Source organism: Mesoplodon bidens (assembly GCF_964165515.1).
Source record: "Mesoplodon bidens genome assembly, chromosome: 9".
NCBI classification, from domain to species: domain Eukaryota; kingdom Metazoa; phylum Chordata; class Mammalia; order Artiodactyla; family Ziphiidae; genus Mesoplodon; species Mesoplodon bidens.
In genome coordinates this window covers 7591202-7613898 of record NC_138166.1, presented here as the reverse complement: position 1 = coordinate 7613898, position 22697 = coordinate 7591202, and the positions used below count along the sequence as shown (strand labels likewise).

Genomic DNA, 22697 nt, shown 5'->3' with positions numbered 1-22697 from the left:
TACCTTATAACATAGGAATGAACAATATTATCTTGATATTGTCTGAGAAAGACAGAATTGCCATTAAAATAAAAGGACTTTTACAGTTATAGACTTTTTAAAAAGTTGACTTTCTAAAAACTTTCTTAAAAGTTTAAATACTCCTCCTCACTTTCCTCACTTTTAGAGCTCTTCAATGATAGATGCCTCTGAGCAAGGCTCCAATAATTTGATCAGATAAAGGCTGTGAATGCAGTCAAATAATGAATCATCAGGAGTATACACTATTTATCATTTTAGACGAATTATAAGTACTCTTAACATTAAACTCAATGTTACAAAAACTTGTATCATCAGTAACAGACTTCATTTATATAATTTACTATTTTAAAAACAAGGTTTACTTTCATCTAATCCTCAAAATTATTTTTAAAAACTCTTCACATAGATGAAAACAGCCGATTTTTAAGCAAATTAACGTCATTACATTGGGAACTGGAAAATACTAAAGATAACCCAGCACATTCATGCAATCAATTGTTGTATTTAAATGTTTGATTAAAGGAAAGAAGCCATACATATAAATCTTTATATCACCAATTCCTTAATAACTAGAAGAATGCTATGCCTCAAAACACAAAAATAAAATATTACTTATAGTGCCACAATACTTTTCTCTATACACCATATTTAATTCCAATGAAAAGATCAGAGTCCTCAGAGAGACATATTGCAAACAAAAACTCCCTAGTAGGTGGTGGGAAGTCAGGCCAGGAGTCAAACAGAGCCCATAGAGAGTACAGAGCTGTGATGTCCAGCACAGTTCCCTCAGAGAGAAAAAGGAAAACCACATGGCACTGCTGAAATGCCGAGTTAATTCTTTCTCCTATCTGGGCATTAAATATTACAGCTTTAAAATTGTCTCAATCAGATTATGGCTTCTTTAGACAAGACCCTCTTTTAAGAAACACACATTCTCAAAGTGCAACGCTGAAACACCATAAAAACTTAAATAACCTACCATTTTCTTTGCATTCTTCTGGAGGTTTAGCCTTTTTCGCAAGTCGTGGATCCAGCCATGATGTTGTCTTTGTGTTATGGCTGAAAAGAAAAGAGATCACTCTGAACAGACACATACTGAAAGGAATCAAGTTTATTCCTTAAGAAAAAAAAAAAGAGGGGGTTAGACCAACAAAATTGCAATCGATACACTTAATTTGCTTACTGGTTCTAAGTAGCCCTGAAGGAGGTGTAAGAGTAATCGTGCAAGGCAGCTGTAAAATTGGCACCCTCAGCTCCCTGTCCTCAAAGCAGCTATTTTTATTAAAATCAACGAGAATGTTGCCAAGTTAACCTCATTGAAAATGCAGAACTCATCCAGAGCAAAAGGAATTTATTACAAATACAGGATTCTCCAGTTGGAAGAGCACAGTTCGCAGGCTCTGATACTGTTTCCTGAGTTTTGCAAAAGAATTATTTTCATCTTAAACCTGCCCTTTCATAAATGGTTGTTTTGTTACTCTTTAACTACAGAGCTGGTAGAGGCAGTACAAAAGTGATGCAAATTATAGCATGTTCTTGGGATTCCTACATTTTCTCAACAAGTAATTAATAGCAATTTCATTAACCCATATTTAGCTATCTTCCATCTAAATACTTTCAATCCAGCTAGGAAGATAGATAAAAATGTCTGTACTGTAGCATTTCTGGAATGGAATTCTGGGAATTAATAATTTTTAATGACAATTTCATTTTAAAAAATGTTTTCTGGGAAGTCTTTTGCCAGAAATTTAAAAAGCAAAGGAGAAAGATTATTAGAGCACTGTCTTGAAAAGAGGTCCTGGAATTACCTGCATTGGAATCACCTGGTGGACTTACTAACAATGCATATTCTGGTAGTTTGGTAGTTCTCATAGAAGTACCAAATCAGAATCTTTGAGGTGGAGCCGAAAAATCTCCATCTTTGGCTAGCACTCCAGGTGATTCTAATGCACACTGTAATGTGTTACTTGAGAACTACTCGAAACCATACATTGGAGCTAAACTCTTTACTGTAAATAGCTGTCTCAAGTTCTCTCATCTATCAATGGACAACTTATCAAGGATGTGACATCTGTGAGGGCTTCAGAAATGAGCAGAGTCACAGGTGTAGAAAAGTGACGTTTATATAGGGAAGAGTCAGAATGCGACATGAAAGGAAAAAGTGGGAAAAAAGGTTGGAAATATAAACTAAAGCCAGATAATAGAGATCTTTGAACACAGTTGTAAGGAAGTCAAAATTATAGTATCAATTCACATGTGTTTTCTCTTTCTTCAGTGAAATGTAACTATACTTTATCATATCAGAGCTACAAGTGTTAGCTAAATAATCTGATGAGCCAATCTGCACTTAAAGCAAAGTTCAGAAAATTCTCGCAGGAAGCACATTTCATAGCAAGCTTCCAGAGTTTAAGTGCCTACTTAATGAAGGGAATTTCAAGGCAGAAAGGAGGAAGGATGGAGTTGAGGTGGGCAGTGGGCAAATGATTCCAGAGTGTTACAGCTCTCTTTAAATAGTGTTTTCTGGATGATAATACATCTGCCTAAGTGTAGAGCCATCTCCGACCTGAGAACTGAAACATTAATATCCTTGGGTCATGAAGTTTCTGCACTTGAAGAAGATTCCCTTTTATTTCTTACTTTCATGTAGGGTAAAGAGAAAATACTTCCCAATCACTTTCTTCAAACTTAGGAACTCCTCAATGATTGATCCCTCTGAGCAGGGCTCTAATAATCTGATGAGATGAAGTCTATGAATTTGGTGGAATTATAAATTGTCAGGAGAGCATGCTAGCTTTTATTTTCGTCCAATGTGACTTTTGTATACTGTGATAGTGTTTCATTATCGACTATCAGAAAGATGTAAAGTACTGCAGTATCTCATCCTGGTCCTCATTTACAGCCATGTCAATATCATCTAGTCTTTTTCTCTCAACTAAAGACTTGATGCCCATGGACAGAATGGGGGTTATGACTATCCTGTTGTGAGGATAGTTGCACTGGGTTCAGTGCTTGCTGCTCCCATTTGAAAAATAAAGTCACTGTAAAGATGCTCTTTATAGACATGCCTCAGTTCAAAGTGTGTGTGTGTTGTGTGTGTGTATGTGTGTGTGTATGAGAGTGTGTTGATGTCTATGTTTTTATATACTAGCAACAAATTTGGGAGGTGACTAAGGAAAATAAACTTCCTTTCTTTTTACCCACATCTGCTTCTTCCAAATTCTTCCCCCCTTTTTGGAGGAAAGTCATTTCTAGGTCTCTAAGATATATTCACAAAAGCACACACACCTATGGATAAGTATGAAGGGGCCATTACTAAGCCACCACAGGGAGTCAAATTACCATTTCTATACCACGCCACCATGGGTCTCAAATACTGGCTAATTTAGTAGAGAAGCATGAATTTCCTAGCTTCCCTGAGTTTCTATAAAGCATTTCATTACAGGATGATTGTTTTTTAGGTTGAGCTAGCATTAACGGTATGTCACTTTAATAGATTTTGACAGCTTGAGTCTCTTATAGTTAACAGCATTTTTAGCTGATCCTCTGAAATGATCCTCAAGGAAAGTGGGTAGTAGTTACCTCCAGCAATTGTCGCAAACATCACATGAAGGTACCGCACAGCATTTTTCAACAGTGGTTCTCACAAGCCTTGTAATTTGTATGCTTCTTCAAGATGCCTTACAAAGGGGATATTTTTAATGCATTTAGGAGACAAGGGCCCAAGTGGCTTTTCCACTTCCCTTAAGCTATATATTTTTAAACCTCAACAATTCCATTTGAAAATAGGATTCAACATTGGGCAGGAGACTGTGTAAAACGGGACAGGTGAAGGATTTTTCACAATCTGCGTACTATCCTTCCTCAAGTTTGAGGATGTGATTTCCTTTCACTTTCATTGCTAGGGTAGATTCAGATGCAGAATACCAGTTTTCTGCTTTTCTCCAAATTGTGGGGAGCACAAATGACAGGAAGGTAAGATGCTAATGTTGTATAATCTTGTATTTCAATACTAGTTTCTTTAACAGGGACACATACACGTATAGAGGCTATGTTTGCAAAGAAACTTCTTCTACCTGAGGAATGGAACACACATTTTCGAGGAACTTTGAATCATAATAATATACTACTCTATGTATTTCTATGGATAACGTTAACGTGAGGATTATGAAAAGTGAGAGATCAAGGGGAGCCAGTGGCTATTCAAGTTGTAAAACTGTCTCATTTAAAAATCCAGATGAAAACCTTAAAACATGGTTTATCCAAAAGTCTTTTCTGATTTTAAACTAAGTCTATCTGGAGGAGTGGAGCAAACCAGAAGTGAAATTTCATTCAACTTTGCAATTCTAGTTTAAATTCATATCAAAATGGCCTTGATGACGTGATAGGGTAACTTGCAATGATTAGAAATTTCTGGATATTTTGTAAGTTTAGCCTTTGCCAAATTGACAAAAGCAGCACATTAAATAATATCTTATTTTTTGAGGAAACGTTCTTCTCATACAGAAAATGCTTCCCCTCAACAGGAAAAGCTGCTGACATTATGCCACACCATTGCAAAGTTATTCTTACTATCTTGTAACATTTCCTGATTGTCTACTTTGTCAGGGACTGTTCTAGAACTTTCACAGCTCACTTCATTTGATGCTAATGAGTCTCTGTGGCTCGTATTTTTAACTCCATTTTACAGATAGAGAAAGGAAGGTTGAGAGAAGATAGGTAATTTGTCCAAGGTTACACACCTAGTGCATGAAAGTGAAAGAGCTAGCATTAAACAGACATATCTGATCCCCAAGGCCAAAGTTTTTTTTTTATGATCTGAAACCAGAGGCATACTAAACCTAAAACTTTGCTTTTGATACGGAGGTGCTTTATTTGACTCCCTTGGGGGGTAATCAGAGATCTTTTTCCCACCTCCATAGCCAGTGGGTTACAAACTGAGACCTTTATCTCCTATGTGAGAATAGTAATCACTGATTAAATGACTGTGTTGAATGCCTTGTACTTAGTAGGTATTATATTAATTTGCACATGCATAGTGATGATATAATCACTGGAAACATTTTCTCCTTACAAACCTGAATATTCAAATCACTTTAAAATCAAATTTGAGTATTTTTCCAGAATAAAGTCTTAAAATGGTGATTTATATAATCTACATATGAATATTAGGTCTTAGACGTTATAAAGAATTAGGTTAATAAAAATTCTATCAAATGAGTAGAGTGTTTATTAGGAGCAAAACAAAATTGTCACATAGATCATGCCACAGTCTACCCTCCATTCTATTTTTTCATCTACTTTATGTTTGTCCAGTTGGGGCTCAAACTCCATAATGGTTTCTTAGGTATATATAAGGCTCGATTCAAACCCAATTTTAAGACAAATCCTCTTTTCCTTTCTCTTTTCATTGTTTCCTTTTCCTCTCTCCTTCCTACCTTTGTCTTGACACCAAGATCAAAATGTTTTCACTACTGCACAAATACTGGATGACATTTCATCAACTGAAATCTGATTAGTAGAATAAGAAACTTTTATTATCAAATACACTCCTTTCCCTAGCTCCATTTTCTTTAAAAAACAGTAACAGACTTCAAACAATGACAAACACATTGAATTTTAAAAGTTCTCCGAAAAAGCCAATTCTGAATCTCAGTATTCTGAGATCTGATACACTGTATTTTCATCCTGGGAAATACTAACTCAGAAGAATAATAAGAGATTGAACTCAGTAATATCTGATGGTATGAAACATAATAACCTTTTGAACAAGGTAAACAAGGCCCAGGTAAATATTTTAGAGTCCTCTGAGCAATTCAAGATGTATGTGGATGTTAAAGTTCCAACAGGGGTCACGTAGGTTCAGAATCAATAATAACATAGAGATTATTGACTGTATTTTATGTACTTTAAAAAATTAACATTAGTTTTTAGAGGAATATAGACTGATTCCATTTTATATTATAGTCAATAAAATCCTCAGAATGATTACATTGTTTTCTGGAAGAGTTTGTCTTCCCTCTAGATCATCATTTCAAAAGGAAGAACTATTAAATGCAATGATTGGATACATCTAATTGATGCTGAGCAGCAGAAGCTTTTTTGTTCAAGACTTGCATTGTGCTACTATCTTTTCTATTTATACATTGGTACTCCACAGAAAAAAATCACTGTCAACCTCTATAGTGGTTACCTGTTTCCTAAATAATATTCCTAAAATTTCATTAAGCATATGAATATATGAGTTTGCCATCATATTGTCTTTCATATGTTTAGAAAACATTTTTAAAAGCAGTTTTATCATAAATATTGTTTTGGATATTATGGGTGCTTGTTGCATACTGTTTTGTCTAAAACACTTATTTTCTGTTTGGAGATTGCGCTAGAATATTGTGCAGAAAAAAACATATAAAAATATTCAATATATCTACTGTTATTGTAATACAAATTACAGAGAGTAAGTCAAGACAAGATTTCATGACTCATCGGTATGTGCTGAGCCTAGAATGAGAAAGCATTAGGCTTTACCCAAAAAACACCTTTTCTTTTCAATAAATTTCTCAAATATTTTGTCTTCTTTTAATAAATGAAAGTTCTAAATTTGTTGAAAATGGTAATTGGCGATTTACATAAAACTTAAGGTAATACAGCAACACAAGAAGCAACAGATTGTGTGTCTTATTTAGAATTTAAAAGCAAATTCAGCCTTTACAAAGATTGGGGAAACCAGGTATAGCCATGACATTTTTCACAGATGTGATTTTCGGTTTCAAAAGCTTGCTTTAAAAAAATCTATTATTTAAGATGACATAGCATTCACTGCCATTCAGGAAGCTGGTAGTAAACAAATAGGTTCTTGTTGCCGTTTTGTTTTTTGCCAAAGCAGTAGCAGTCTCTTGTATGTCACTAACTAAACTGACTCCCAAACAAAGAACTAATTTAATGGGATTCCCAAAGCATGTCAATCCAGATTAATCGTGTGGCAGCTCTTCTGTATGGAACATTTAGCCTCTACAAAATGAATTTCTGGCTGAGAAACTTATAAAACAAATACTATTTGTACTATAAAAGTTTTTTTTTTCAGCCAATGCCTGTTTATATATTGGAGGTAGTATGGGATAATGGCAATGGCTTTGCAGGGTCACAAAGCTATAAGACCTTGGGAATGTTAATTTGTCCAACGGTGCCTCAGAATCTCACCTATAAAATGGGGGTACCTCAAATGCTTTATAGGGTGGTTATGATATAATACATGTAAAGTACTCACCATGGCAAATTAGTTAAGAGCAAGGACCCTGGAGCCAGAGTATGTCCCATGAAAACATGAATCATGTCAGTTTTGTTGACCACTATATTCCTAGGGTTCAATAAAATAGTTCCTAGCATACAGTATGTGCCCAATAAATATGTGCTGAAAAAATGAAATCAAACATCTTGGCTTTGTCAATTCCTGGTTATATGACCAAGGGCAAGTTACTTACCTCTGTAAGCCTCATCAGCTTCCTAAAGTGAGAATTAAATGAGCAAAGTGTAAATGCTTAACATACTAGCTATTACTGTTAAACAAACTGAACACAGCCTGAAAAAAGTAGGCATTCAATATGTGGTAACTATTATTACTAATTTGAATTTACAATTAATAGACTGTCTATTTTAAAAGATACTATTAATGGAAAAGATACTATGAGTTAAGGAAACTACTAGTTTTAAATAATGTTATGTATTTGGAAGTCTTTTTAAAATTGCTAAACATGTGACATTATAAATGCTTTACCGCATGTTTGGAAGAGTACATTTACCTGCATTTAAAATTCTGTTGTTTAAAAATACTTTCTCAGATATTCACCTTTCCCCATTAAATATCACTGTAAGTGATAAAAGGAATCTGCTTTTATTATTCAGCATAGGAAGTAGTTTTGAAGAGTGTGGGAAATAGAGTTGGCCCACGTGTTCAGTATTGAGAACAATGACAAAAATTCCTCTCATATTCTAAATGCAGCACTTGTAAAGTACTGAGATATAAACTACTTTGCAATACTGAGTAAATCAGTGATTATTTTAAAACATTATTGCATGGAAGACAAAAAAATGAAATTATTTATTACCTTAACTCAAAACCCACCACACATATATATATATATATATATACACACATACACACATACATACATATATACATGTATGTATGTATACATATACATATATGTGTGTGTATTTCAAAAATATATGTGTAAATCAACACTTCAGCATAGGTAGAGTTCCCCTCTTCTACTCAGAAATGAGTATATATATATATATATATATATATATATATATATATATATATAAATTTTTACACAGAACTGCAGGGTCCTTCTCCTTTATTTCACTTATTTTATACTTTATCATGATATTTGTTCCATTGGAAACAAGATTCAGTAAAGTGTAATAAGGACGTGTTACCCACCAGGGGACACTTCCATTACTCTAAACAACTCTCGCAATATTCGTACCAGAGTAGTTTTCACTGGTATCATCAGCTCTCCTTACCTCACAAATCTCTAATTTTCTGTCTCTTCTACCTTCCTCTTAACTTACTCTACTTTTCCTTTTTCTTTTCTTTTTTTTACTATGATTTTGCTTCAGGACTGCAAACTTTTATGTTACAAATAATATTTGTTTTTTAAGTTTCTTGGCCAGAAATTCTGGGACCTATCATGACTTAGTCTCTAAGAAACTCCTAATGCCCCATCATGGTCCCTCTCCTGTCCCTGCTCCCTTCTCTACCAGATTGTTTCCAAGGGGCTTTTATAGTATAGAGTTAATTTACATAAGAATTCATTATGAATTCAACAGCAAAGATACCCACAGATTAATGACAGTGGGTTGAAACGTTGATTTTGTCAAATGTAGTTAGGAAGGAAAGATGTACTCCCGAGCAGAGAGTGAAAGCAGTCAGGAGAAAATTAACTGACAGAAAAGTACAGCAGAGTGAAATGCAGGTCAGTGAGAAAGGAAGAGGCAGTGCAGGTTGTGATGGTGTGAAAATGAGGGACCAGATGAGAAAGACACTGATCCCTCCCTGCTCTGTGACACCTGAGCTTATCACACTGAGTCTTGAGAGTCAAAGTAAGCTTTTTGAAGGAAGACAAGACAGATCTCAGATCTCAAGCTGGTCCTGGTGAAGGGTGGGCCAGGGGATGCCTCCGTTCTGTGAATGACTTCTTTAAGCAGGCATTTGCCACTGCCTCTTACATTAATCACCTTTCCAGCACACGCTCACTTCAGCCCTTACTCCAGGCTTCTTCTCTCTCCCCGACCTCTGGATGAGTCTCCCTCCGCACTAGCGTTCTCACTGAGAATCAAACTGTCTCCTTTTTTTTTTGTCTTAATTTTTCAGCTCAACATCTCTGCTCCTAATGCTACCAGTCTGCTCACTGGTCTTTGCAATGACAGTTCCTATACCTGGAGCGCTCTATCTACCTGTTACCAACTTTTCAAGTCTATGTTATTTTACCTTCCGTAGGATGCTTCCTTTTAATAAGTCTACGCTAAGCATATCCTTCTCTGAATAGTATCACAAAACTCAATTGTTTACTAATTAACTATTCCTCTTATTCTCTCTTCCCCAACTTGACAATGAATTTAAGAGCAGGGACAAAATCTAATGAATCTTTGGATTCTGACACTGGATGACTGACTAGAATATTAATAGAGTCATTTTGGTCGATTCTCCCAAGTCCTGACAGAGCCTCATCATTTACTATATATCATGAACACAACTTCTGTCTTACGAGAAGTCCTTTTTCTCCACAATCCCCAAATCTGACACAGTTAAAAGGGGAAAGTTTATGTTATAATCATAAAAAAGGAGGTTTTTATAATTGCAATTGGAAACACTGTAAGGAAACAGTTTTTTCATCAACTTGCCATGCTGGTTTTCTTTTATTACTTCCAAATGTCTTACTCTGCCTGTATTATACAATAAAAATGTGTATGTCATCAGTCTCCCTGTTCTGAACACCAATGCATGACTTCTGGTCTGCAGTGGTGCTATGCTATGCTTATCAATAACAAAATTATGTTTTTGATATAAATACACTTGAACATTTAAAAAATTCTATATGACTTTCTCTTTTCCAATTAATTGATAAAAGATGTCTCTGGGTCATTGATTATAGCAATAAGAAATATGCAAGAGATTCTTCTTATTTTTTTTTAAAACTTATAAGATTTGTCAAAAGGTGAATCGTGGCAATATATTTTCTGCATTTCTCATCCATGCTGGAGTCAAGCAGAGCATCAAGTAATTACCTAGTTATGTATTTCCTTGGCCACATGTTACAAAGTTTTCATGTGAGAATTAAATATTGGCATGTGGTAACATTTCAATTTCACAATTGAGTTCTGCCTATGGAGATCTAAGTCACAAATCACTCCAGGTTGGGAAAGGGAATCTAGTTTTAATATGTTTCTCAAATAATCAGAGTTTACATATTTTTATCTACTATCAGCACTGAAAACTTCAGATTCTATTAATTTTTCTCTTTGAGTCTTCTACAACTTTGAGGGAATAAGGGTTGTTGTTCATTTATAATATTTTTAGTTTTTATTCTTTCTAATGAACATTTTGATTGTCTCATGCACATTAACAATTTAATTTTGAGCTAAGATCAACTTAGGAGTTTTAAAAAGTTGTTCTACTCCTAGAAGATAAAGAAAAGGAAAGCTAGGCAGTGTTGTTAATAAAATATATAAAAATTCAGTTTGGGAAAAAAAGTCCCTAAAGAAAGAAAAGATTAGATTGAGTATGTATCACTAGTGAGTTCAGAATTAGCATTTCATTTTCCTTGCCAAGTCATAAAAATGGTAAGCAACAAATAGAATGGAATTTAATAAAAATAAGTATGATGAACTACACAAACACATGATTTTATTGACACCTGACCTCAGGGTCAAATGCTTAAAACATTCTCATTTGTGACTAGCAAGTATTTTGCTCTCAATAGTTGCATCCTATTAAACCACTGGACATGATGGTTGAGGTTTCCAGCAATTTGATTTAAAAGATGGGGATTATCTCATTTGAACTACATGGAGGTCTTGGAAGGGTAGAGTAAACATTTCCTCATGACAAGGTCACTATTTCTAATTCAGTAATAACATCACATGGAGATTTGCCTTTTTAGTCATGACTGCAACAAATTTTACAGTGGTATTGTTTAATTCATTCTTTGATTTATAGCTGTAAACTAGGATCTTTAATTGTATTAAGGTGCTAACCCCTTATTCTCTCACAAAGAAGGAAGCTAATATCACAATGAATGAAATTCAATACTTTGACCACATCTCCATTTACAACATCATTTATGCACTACTATGATCTTTGTGGAAATGTTCAGAGAAATGTGTGAAACTCACTCAATGAAGTAGACTTCACCCTTCTCTGTATAGGCCATTTCCCAGTTGTCAGGCAATGGGTCTGATTCCTCATGCTCTTCAGGTTTAGTTGGTTTTGCATCATCCATCTGTTCCTTCAGCTCCTCGGGCTGACTATACACTGGTGCAGGATAAGGCTGGGAGGGTGTCTCCCCTGAGGCACCTGCACTCTTGTCTTCATGTTCACTGGATTCTATGAGAGAACAAGAGCATACAGTTAGCCACTCGAGCCACTCTAACTTCTGAGTGAGTGTGGACTATGCTCATCAGGGAATGAGCTCTATGAAGGCTAATAGGAAAAGCACAATTGTAACCAGCTCTGAAAATTATCACTAGGCCTATTGGAGTTCCCCTTTCACTCATCATTCTCACCTATCCTTAACTAATTATTGCTGATGACTAACTTGGACGACCATTTCACAATGCAGGTGTGGCAGACAGTGTAATGCTCCCTAAGGAAGCCCATGCCCTACGCCCTGGAACATGTGATTTTTACCTTACATGGCAAAAGAAGGTTTGCAGAACTGATTAAACTAAGGACCTTGCAGTTGGGGGATTATCTTCAATTATTCAGGTGGGCTTATTTTAATGACAAGGGTCTTTACAAGTGTAAGAGGAAAGCAGAAGAGGAGTGTGAAAGGGAGATGTGACTACTGAAGAATGGCAAAAGAGATGCACTGTTGCTGACTTTGAAGATAGAAAGGGACCAAACACAAGCTAAGAAATATGGGTGGCCTTTAGAAGCTGGCAAGGCAAAAGAATAGATTCTCTTCTAGAGCCTCTAGAGAGGAACAGTTTTTCAGACATCTTGATGTTAACCCAGTGAGACCCAGCTCAGACTTCTAACCTACAGAGTTGTATGATAACATGCATTGTTTTAAGCCACTAGGTGTGTGGTAATTTGTTACAGAAGCAATAGAAAACTAATACAACAGAGCAAAAACTAAAAGAGATACATACCTTAAGAGAAATGATAAAAGGTTTGGAGGACAGACCCAAGGGTCCCAACATGCAAATGCTATGAGCTCCAGAATGAGGAAAAGGGCCACAAGGAGAAGATATAACAACTCAATAAAAATAGAATATAAGTTGCCTAAGATGAAGAAACACTTGAGTCTGAAGATTAAAATGGTTCACTGAGGTGGAAGAGGGAAGATGGCGAAAGAGTAAGACGTGGAGATCACGTTCCTCCCGACAGATACACCAGAAATACATCTACACATGGAACAACTCCTACAGAACACCTACTGAACGCTGAGAGAAGACCTCAGACACCCCAAAAGGCAAGAAACTCCCCACGTACCTGGGTAGGGCAAAAGAAAAAAGAATAAACAGAGACAAAGGAAAAGGGACGGGACCTGCACCAGTGGGAGGGAGCCGTGAAGGAGGAAAGGTTTCCACACACTAGAAGCCCCTTCGCGGGCGGAGACTGCGGGTGGCGGAGGAGGGAAGCTTTGGAGTAGCGGAGGAGAGCACAGCCACAGGGGTGTGGACGGCAAAGCGGAGAGATTCCCGCACAGAGGACCGGTGCCGACCGGCACTCACCAGCCCGAGAGGCTTGTCTGCTCGGCCGCCGGAGCTGGCGGGGCTGGGAGCTGAGGCTCGGGCTTCGGTCGGGGCGCAGGGAGAGGACTGGGGCTGGCGGCGTGAACACAGCCTGAAGGGGTTAGTGCGCCATGGCTGGCCGGGAGGGAGTCCGGGAAAAAGTCTGGACTTGCCGAAGAGGCAAGAGACTTTTTCTTCCCTCTTTGTTTGCTGGTGCGCGAGGAGAGGGGATTAAGAGTGCTGCTTAAAGGAGCTCAACAGACGGGCGCGAGCCCCGGCTAACAGTGCGGACCCCAGAGGTGGGCATGAGACGCTGGGGCTGCTGCTGCTGCCGCCAAGAGGCCTGTGTACGAACGCAGGTCACTGTCCACGCCCCTTTTCCGGGGAGCCTGTGCAGCCCGCCACTGCCGGGATCCCGGGATCCAGGGACAACTTCCCCGGGAAAACGCACGGCACGCCTCAGGCTGGTGCAACGTCACGCCGGCCTCTGCTGCGCAGGCTCGGCCCGCATTCTGTGCCCCTCCCTCCCCGGCCTGAGTGAGCCAGAGTCCCCGAAGTGGCTGCTCCTTTAACTCCGTCCAGTCTGAGCGAAGAACAGACGCCCTCCGGCGATCTACACGCAGAGGCGGGGCCAAATCCAAAGCTGAGTCCTGGGAGCTGTGCGAACAAAGAAGAGAAAGGGAAATCTCTCCCAGCAGCCTGAGAAGCAGCGGATTAAAGTCCACAATCAACTTGATGTACCCTGCTCTGTGGAATACCTGAATAGACAACGAATCATCCCAAATTGAGGTGGACTTTGAGAGCAAGATTTATTACTTTTCCCCTTTTCCTCTTTTTGTGAGTGTGTATGTGTATGCTTCTGTGTGAGATTTTGTCTGTATAGCTTTGCTTTCACCATTTGTCCTAAGGTTCTATCCATCCGTTTTTTCTTTTTTTTTCACTTTTTCAAAAAATTTTTATACTAATAATTATTTTTTATTTTAATAACTTTATTGTATTTTTCCTACTATATTTTCTTTTATCCTCTTTCTTTCTTTCTTTCTTTCTTTCTTTCTTTCTTTCTTTCTTTCTTTCTTTCTACTTTTTCTCCCTTTTATTCTGAGCAGTGTGGATGAAAGGCTCTTGGTGCTGCAGCCAGGAGTCAGTCAGTGCTGTGCCTCTGAGGTGGGAGAGCCAACTTCAGGACACTGGTCCACAAGAGACCTCCCAGCTCCATGTAATATCAAACGGCGAAAATCTCCCAGAGATCTCCATCTCAACACCAACACCCAGCTTCACTCAACGACCAGCAAGCTACAGTGCTGGACATCCTATGCCAAACAACTGGCAAGACAGGAATACAACCCCACCCATTAGCAGAGAGGCTGCCTAAAATCATAATAAGTCCACAGACACCCCAAAACACACCACCAGACGTGGACCTGCCCACCAGAAAGACAAGATCCAGCCTCATCCACCAGAACACAGGGACTAGTCCCCTCCACCAGGAAACCTACACAACCCACTTTAGCCACTGGGGACAGACACCAAAAACAACGGGAACGATGAACCTGCAGGCTGCAAAAAGGAGACCCCAAACACAGTAAGCAAAATGAGAAGACAGAAAAACACACGGCAGATGAAGGAGCAAGATAAAAACCCACCAGACCTAACAAATGAAGAGGAAATAGGCAGTCTACCTGAAAAAGAATTCAGAATAATGATAGTAAACATGATCCAAAATCTTGGAAATAGAACAGACAAAATGCAAGAAACATTTAACAAGGACCTAGAAGAACTAAAGATGAAACAAGCAACGATGAACAACACAATAAATGAAATTAAAAATACTCTAGAAGAGATCAATAGCAGAATAACTGAGGCAGAAGAACGGATAAGTGACCTGAAAGACAAAATAGTGGAAATAACTACTGCAGAGCAGAATAAAGAAAAAAGAATGAAGAGAGCTGAGGACAGTATCAGAGACCTCTGGGACAACATTAAACGTACCAATATTTGAATTATAGGGTTCCAGAAGGAGAAGAGAAAAACAAAGGGACTGAGAAAATATTTGAAGAGATTGTAGTTGAAAACTTCCCTAATATGGGAAAGGAAATAGTTAATCAAATCCAGGAAGCACAGAGAGTCCCATACAGGATAAATCCAAGGAGAAATACGCCAAGACACATATTAATCAAACTGTCAAAAATTAAATACAAAGAAAACATATTAAAAGCAGCAAGGGAAAAACAACAAATAACACACAAGGGAGTCCCCATAAGGTTAACAGCTGACCTTTCAGCAGAAACTCTGCAAGCCAGAAGGGACTGGCAAGACATATTTAAAGTGATGAAGGAGAAAAACCTGAAACCAAGATTACTCTACCCAGCAAGGATCTCATTCAGATTTGATGGAGAAATTAAAACCTTTACAGACAAGCAAAAGCTGAGAGAGTTCAGCACCACCAAACCAGCTTTACGACAAATGTTAAAGGATCTTCTCTAGGCAAGAAACACAAGAGAAGGAAAAGACATACAATAACAAACCCAAAACAATTAAAAAAAAATGGGAATAGGAACATACATATCGATAATTACCTTAAATGTAAATGGATTAAATGCTCCCAACAAAAGACACAGACTGGCTGAATGGATACCAAAACAAGACCCATATATATGCGGTCTACAAGAGACCCACTTCAGACCTAGAAACACATACAGACTGAAAGTGAGGGGATGGAAAAAGATATTCCATGCAAATGGAAATCAAAACAAAGGTGGAGTAGCAATTCTCTTATCAGACAAAATAGAATTTAAAATAAAGACTATTAGAAGAGACAAAGAAGGACACTACATAATGATCAAGGGACCTATCCAAGAAGAAGATATAACAATTGTAAATATTTATGCACCCAACAAAGGAGCACCTCAATACATAAGGCACAAATACTAACAGCCATAAAAGGGGAAATCGACAGTAACACATTCATAGTAGGGGACTTTAACACCCCACTTTCACCAATGGACAGATCATCCAAAATGAAAATAAATAAGGAAACACAAGCTTTAAATGATACATTAAACAAGATGGACTTAATTGATATTTATAGTACATTCCATCCGAACATAACAGAATACACATTTTTCTCAAGTGCTCATGGAACATTCTCCAGGATAGATCATATCTTGGGTCGCAAATCAAGCTTTGGTAAATTTAAGAAAATTGAAATTGTATCAAGTATCTTTTCTGACCACAATACTATGACACTAGATCTCAATTACAGGAAAAGATCTGTAAAAAAATACAAACACATGGAGGCTAAACAATACACTACTTATTAACGAAGTGATCACTGAAGAAATCAAAGAGGAAATCAAAAAATACCTAGAAGCAAAAGACAATGGAGACACGACGACCCAAAACCTATGGGATACAGCAAAATCAGGGAAGTTTATAGCAATACAATCCTAACTTAAGAAACAGGAAACATCTCGAATAAACAACCTAACCTTGCACCTAAAGCAATTAGAGAAAGAAGAACAAAAAAACCCCGAAGTCAGCAGAAGGAAAGAAATCATAAAGATCAGATCAGAAATAAATGAAAAAGAAATGAAGGAAATAATAGCAAAGATCAATAAAACTAAAAGCTGTTTTTTGGAGAAGATAAACAAAATTGACAAACCATTAGCCAGACTCATCAAGAAAAAAAGGGACGGGCTTCCCTGGTGGCGCAGTGGTTGAGAGCCTGCCTGACGATGCAGGGGACACGGGTTCGTGCCCCGGTCCGGGAAGATCCCACATGCCGCGGAGCGGCTGGGCCCGTGAGCCATGGCCGCTGAGCCTGCGCATCCGGAGCCTGTGCTCCGCAACGGGAGAGGCCACAACAGTGAGAGGCCCGCGTACCACAAAAAAAAAAAAAAAAAAAAAAAAAAAAAAAAAAGAAAAAAAGGGAGAAGACTCAAATCAATAGAATTAGAAATGAAAAAGGAGAAGTAACAACTGACACTGCAGAAATACAAAAGATCATGAGAGATTACTACAAGCAACACTATGCCAATAAAATGGACAATCTGGAAGAAATGGACAAATTCTTAGAAATGCACAACCTGCCAAGACCGAATCAGGAAGAAATAGAAAATATGAACAGGCCAATCACAAGCACTGAAATTGAAATTGTGATTAAAAATCTTCCAACAAACAGAAGCCCAGGACCAGATGGCTTCACAGGCGAATTCTATCAAACATTTAGAGAAGAGCTAACACCTATCCTTTTCAAACTCTTCCAAAATATAGCAGAGGGAGGAACGCTCCCAAACTCATTCCATGAGACCACCATCACCCTGATACCAAAACCAGACAAGGATGTCACAAAGAAAGAAAACTACAGGCCAATATCACTGATGAACATAGATGCAAAAATCCTCAACAAAATACAAGCAAACAGAATTCAACAGCACATTAAAAGGATCATACACCATGATCAAGTGGGGTTTATTTCAGGAATGCAAGGATTCTTCAATATACGCAAATCAATTAATGTGATACACCATATTAACAAATTGAAGGAGAAAAACCACATGGTCATCTCAATAGATGCAGAGAAAACTTTCAACAAAATTCAACACCCGTTTATGATAAAAACCCTCCAGAAAGTAGGCATAGAAGGAACTTTACTCAACATAATAAAGGCCATATATGACAAACCCACAGCCAACATTGTCCTCAATGGTGAAAAACTGAAAGAATTTCCACTAAGATCAGGAACAAGACAAGTTTGCCCACTCTCACCACTCTTATTCAACATAGTTTTGGAAGTTTTAGCCACAGCAATCAGAGAAGAAAAGGAAATAAAAGGAATCCAAATCGGAAAAGAAGAAGTAAAGCTGTCACTGTTTGCAGATGACATGATACTATACATAGAGAATCTTAAAGATGCTACCAGAAAACTACTAGAGCTAATCAATGAATTTGGTTAAGTAGCAGGATACAAAATTAATGCACAGAGATCTCTTTCATTCCTATACACTAATGATGAAATATCTGAAAGTGAAATCAAGAAAACACTCCCATTTAACATTGCAACAAAAGGAATAAAATATCTAGGACTACACCTACCTAAGGGACAAAAGACCTGTATGCAGAAAATTATAAGACACTGATGAAAGAAATTAAAGATGATACAAATAGATGGAGAGATATACCATGTTCTTGGATTGGAAGAATCAACATTGTGAAAATGACTCTACTACCCAAAGCAATCTACAGATTCAATGCAATCCCTATCAAACTACCACTGGCATTTTTCACAGAACTAGAACAAAAAATTTCACAATTTGTATGGAAACACAAAAGACCCCGAATAGCCAAAGCAATCTTGAGAACAAAAAACGGAGCTGGAGGAATCAGGCTCCCTGACTCCAGACTATACTACAAAGCCACAGTAATCAAGACAGTATGGTACTGGCACAAAAACAGAAATATAGATCCATGGAACAGGATAGAAGGCCCAGAGATAAACCCACATACATATGGTCACCTTATCTTTGATAAAGGAGGCAGGAAGGTACAGTGGAGAAAGGACAGCTTCTTCAATAGTGGTGCTGGGAAAACTGGACAGGAACATGTAAAAGTATGAGATTAGATCACTCCCTAACACCATACACAAAAATAAGCTCAAAATGGATTAAAGACTTAAATGTAAGGCCAGACACTATCAAACTCTTAGAGGAAAACATAGGCAGAACACTCTATGACATAAATCACAGCAAGATCCTTTTTGACCCACCTCCTAGAGAAATGGAAATAAAAACCAAAATAAACAGATGGGACCTAATGAAACTTCAAAGCTTTTGCACAGCAAAGGAAACCATACACAAGACGAAAAGACAACCCTCAGAATGGGAGAAAATATTTGCAAAAGAAGCAAATGACAAAGGATTAATCTCCAAAATTTACAAGCAGCTTATGCAGCTCAATAGCAAAAAAACAAGCAACCCAATCCAAAAATGGGCAGAAGACCTAAATAGACATTTCTCCAAAGAAGATATACAGACTGCCAACAAACACATGAAAGAATGCTCAACATCATTAATCATTAGAGAAATGCAAATCAAAACTACAATGAGATAGCATCTCTCACCGGTCAGAATGGCCATCATGAAAAAATCTAGAAACAATAAATGCTGGAGAGGGTGTGGAGAAAAGGGAACACTCTTGCACTGCTGGTGGGAATGTGAATTGGTACAGCCACTATGGAGAACGGTATGGAGGTTCCTTAAAAAACTACAAATAGAACTACCATATGACCCAGCAATCCCACTACTGGGCATATACCCTGAGAAACCATAATTCAAAAAGAGTCATGTACCAACATGTTCACTGCAGCTGTATTTACAATAACCAGGAGATGGAAACAACCTAAGTGTCCATCATCGGATGAATGGATAAAGAAGATGTGGCACATATATTCAATGGAATATTACTCAGCCATAAAAAGAAGCAAAGTTGATTTATTTGTAGTGTGGTGGATGCACCTAGAGTCAGTCATACAGAGTGAAGTAAGTCAGAAAGAGAAAGACAAATACCGTATGCTAACACATATATATGGAATCTTAAAAAAAAAAAAAGTCATGAAGAACCCAAGGGTAAGACAGGAATAAAGACACAGACCTACTTGAGAATGGAGGTTATGGGGAGGGGGAAGGGTAAGCTGTGACAAAGTGAGAGAGTGGCATGGACATATATACACTACCAAACGTAAAATAGCTAGTGGGAAGCAGCCACACAGCATGGGGATATCAGCTCGGTGCTTTGTGACCACCTTGAGGGGTGGGATAGGGAGGGTTGGAGGGAGGGAGACCCGAAGCGGAAGGGATATGGGAACATATGTGTGTGTGTGTGACTGATTCACTTTGTTATGAAGCAGAAACTAGGACACCACTGTAAAGCAATTATACTCCAATAAAGATGTAAACAAACAAAAAAAAGGTTCACTGAATCTGAGGCCAAATTAATCAAGTATATATTTCACCTAAACACACCTAGGTGAAATTTCCAAGCTCCAATGTTAAAAAACAACTTTACCAGCTTCCACATTGAAGAAAATTACCAAAAAAAAGAGAAACAGAAGATCATCTGACGTTTCATCTGTAATACCCTAAGCTCAAAGACAGTAAGGTAACATCTGTAGTAACTTGAGGAATAGAAAAGTACAGCAACCCAAGAACTTAACTCTACCAAAATATTATTCATCTATCTAGGCAAAAGAAAGTCACTTTTAAACATGCAAGAGTTCTGAATGAAATCTTATGCTTGGAAAGCTCAGGTTCAGAGAAATTTCCTACAAGGTAAGATGGTGATTGGGTGAGAAATTCAAAGGGGGAAATATTTAGATTTAAGATACTCCCTGGTTCATTCAGGGATTCAGCACCACTGTATTTAGGTTTTGGTTTCGGGTGTGGCAAGGTAATGGTAAGAAGAAGGAAACCACAGAGAAGATCAAGGGAGCCAAAAGCAGAGGGGGCCTATAACTACCTTAGTTTGGAACTTTGGGAGGAATGTTTCCTGCAGAGTGGCTCCAAATCTCCACTGGGGTGTCAGAGATAAATGGATGAACACATTTGGCAAATGCTACTCCCAAGACTTCCCTGTGGCATGGACATCATGCAGAAGTCCAAGTATGCTCTGGTGGAGACTTGGAAAGTAGCTAAGAATAGAGAACCGATCCGCCTGCACTGAGGGTCACTATGGCTTCTTCACAGCAGAAGGCGTGGTGGGGACAGCTTAACCCAGAAACTGGAAGGAGACACTACTGACATACAATGTTAATGTGATGATGAGGCAGCCCTCTTGGAAATATGAAATTCCACAATTGTTTGGGAACCTAATCCATAGCTACTAACATTAAAAATATATACAAATACATATATGCTTCAACTCAGTAATCCCAGTTTGAGAATATAACCTCTAGGAATAAAGGTGGTGGTGTATACAAATACCTATATAATAATATTTACCGTGGCTACTACTGTTTGTAGTAGCAAAGACCTGGAAATGATTTGGATGCCTATCAATGAGGGTATGATGAAACAAATTGTGGTCATCATTACCATGGAAAACTATGTAGTGTAAAGACCTGCTGACCTGGAAAAGGTGCTAATCATTACTATTCAAAGAGTAATCCAAATTGAAGCATAATACGTGTACACTGTTAATTCTATTTAAAAAAAAAAAGCAAACACCAAACTAGATATATGCATATAATTTTGTTTACAGCTATATGAACATAAAAACAAGATGGAAAGATGTACAACAGATGGTTAACTTTGATTAAACAAAAACAGTAAATCTGTATGGGTGTGGGAGTTTTTTTACATATCTTTGCATTAGTTGGCTATTATATTTGTAAGTTTAAAAATAATAAAGGTAATTTCAAATGAGTAAATTAAAGTAGAATGTACTTTTTGTCTTAATCAACAGCTTGGATTAATTTTTTCCCCATCAGTCTCAGAGAGCAATATGAAAGCATCTTTAGGAATTAGGACAAGAACACTTTATAAGCTTCTGTTGTTTTGCCCTTAAAAAGAAGATTTTATGAAAATAATATGGCCCTTAGTGATGTAGTCTCCCAGCTGATTCTTCATACAGATGTAACCTTTGTAAATTGTGCAGGAAAGACACAGCAAGAGAAGGTACCATTGCTCTTTTTAGATTCTCTTTGCTGTACCTTATTACGGCATGTAATTACCAATACATGAAGCGTACTGTTCTCAGGTATTTCCAAATGTCATGTTGCATTTGAAAAGTTAAAATGCAAGGTCATGATCTGAACACACTCATTTATTCAATATTCACCTAATCAGTATGTATTAAACACTCAATTGGTGTCAGGCTCCGAGGACAGAAGAGCAAACAAGAGAGGCATGATCCTTGCTCCCACAGAACTCAAAATATTTCAAGATGTGTAGTCTTTAAACAGCTTTAAGTGCGATGAATACTATCAAAGGGAAAGATGAGACCTTACGCATACACATTCCTCATAAAGAATCAAGGAAAGCCCTTTTTCCAACATGCCATCAAATCTGAGACTAGAAAAAGGAGTCAAGAGACTTCTTTCAGAGGAAAGTAAGGGAGAAAGAAATACATGAAAAAGGAATAGATTAGGCCTTAGAAAGCATGCCCAGACTTTGGGACTGTATCCTGAGAGTAATGAGAAGGTACAGACGTGTCTTAACCAAGGGGATGACACAAGTAGATTTTTATTCTCCACAAAGACCCTCTTAGCTATTCTGGGGGTTTGAGAGTGTTAAGAGTAGATACTTACAGACCACTGGGGAGTTATTTTTGTGTTTGAGACAGAGACAATGGTGGCATGGGCATGGCTTCTTTTTGTGAACTGAAAAAAAAATGAGAATATGGATTTGGTATGATTTTTTTTTAAATGTACAGATAAGGACAAATGAGAAGTCATGGTAAACCCAGTGGGGGGCAAAGCAATTCACTGAGCTAGGCACCATGACAGGAGGAGCAAGACTGTGTCAGGAGTGGGAAAGATAATGGCTGTAATTTTAGGCACAAGAGATAGAAGTCCATGCCAAACTCACAATGGAGATGTCAAGACAATGAGTTCTTGGCTGGGGGGAATCAGCTCGAAAGACAACAGCATATGGATAGATTGTACTAAAATTTAACCCATAAGAGTGAATGAAATGGCCTAGAGAGACAGTGCAGCAAGTGGA

At 37.7% G+C, this 22697-nt stretch overlaps 1 protein-coding gene across 2 annotated transcripts in view; it reads right to left on the bottom strand.

Moving 5' to 3' along the window:
* Nucleotides 1-22697, bottom strand: part of MAGI2 (membrane associated guanylate kinase, WW and PDZ domain containing 2) — a gene marked incomplete at its 3' end in the record, with an annotated part of 1332164 nt that overhangs the window by 454208 nt on the left and 855259 nt on the right. For both annotated transcript variants that reach the window (XM_081243891.1, XM_081243892.1), the window contains exons 5-6: nucleotides 11419-11629; nucleotides 1001-1080 (exon numbers count right to left, since the gene is read on the bottom strand). In XM_081243891.1, the coding sequence (XP_081100017.1) occupies nucleotides 1001-1080; nucleotides 11419-11629 (291 nt within the window). The remainder of the gene's footprint in view (nucleotides 1-1000; nucleotides 1081-11418; nucleotides 11630-22697) is intronic.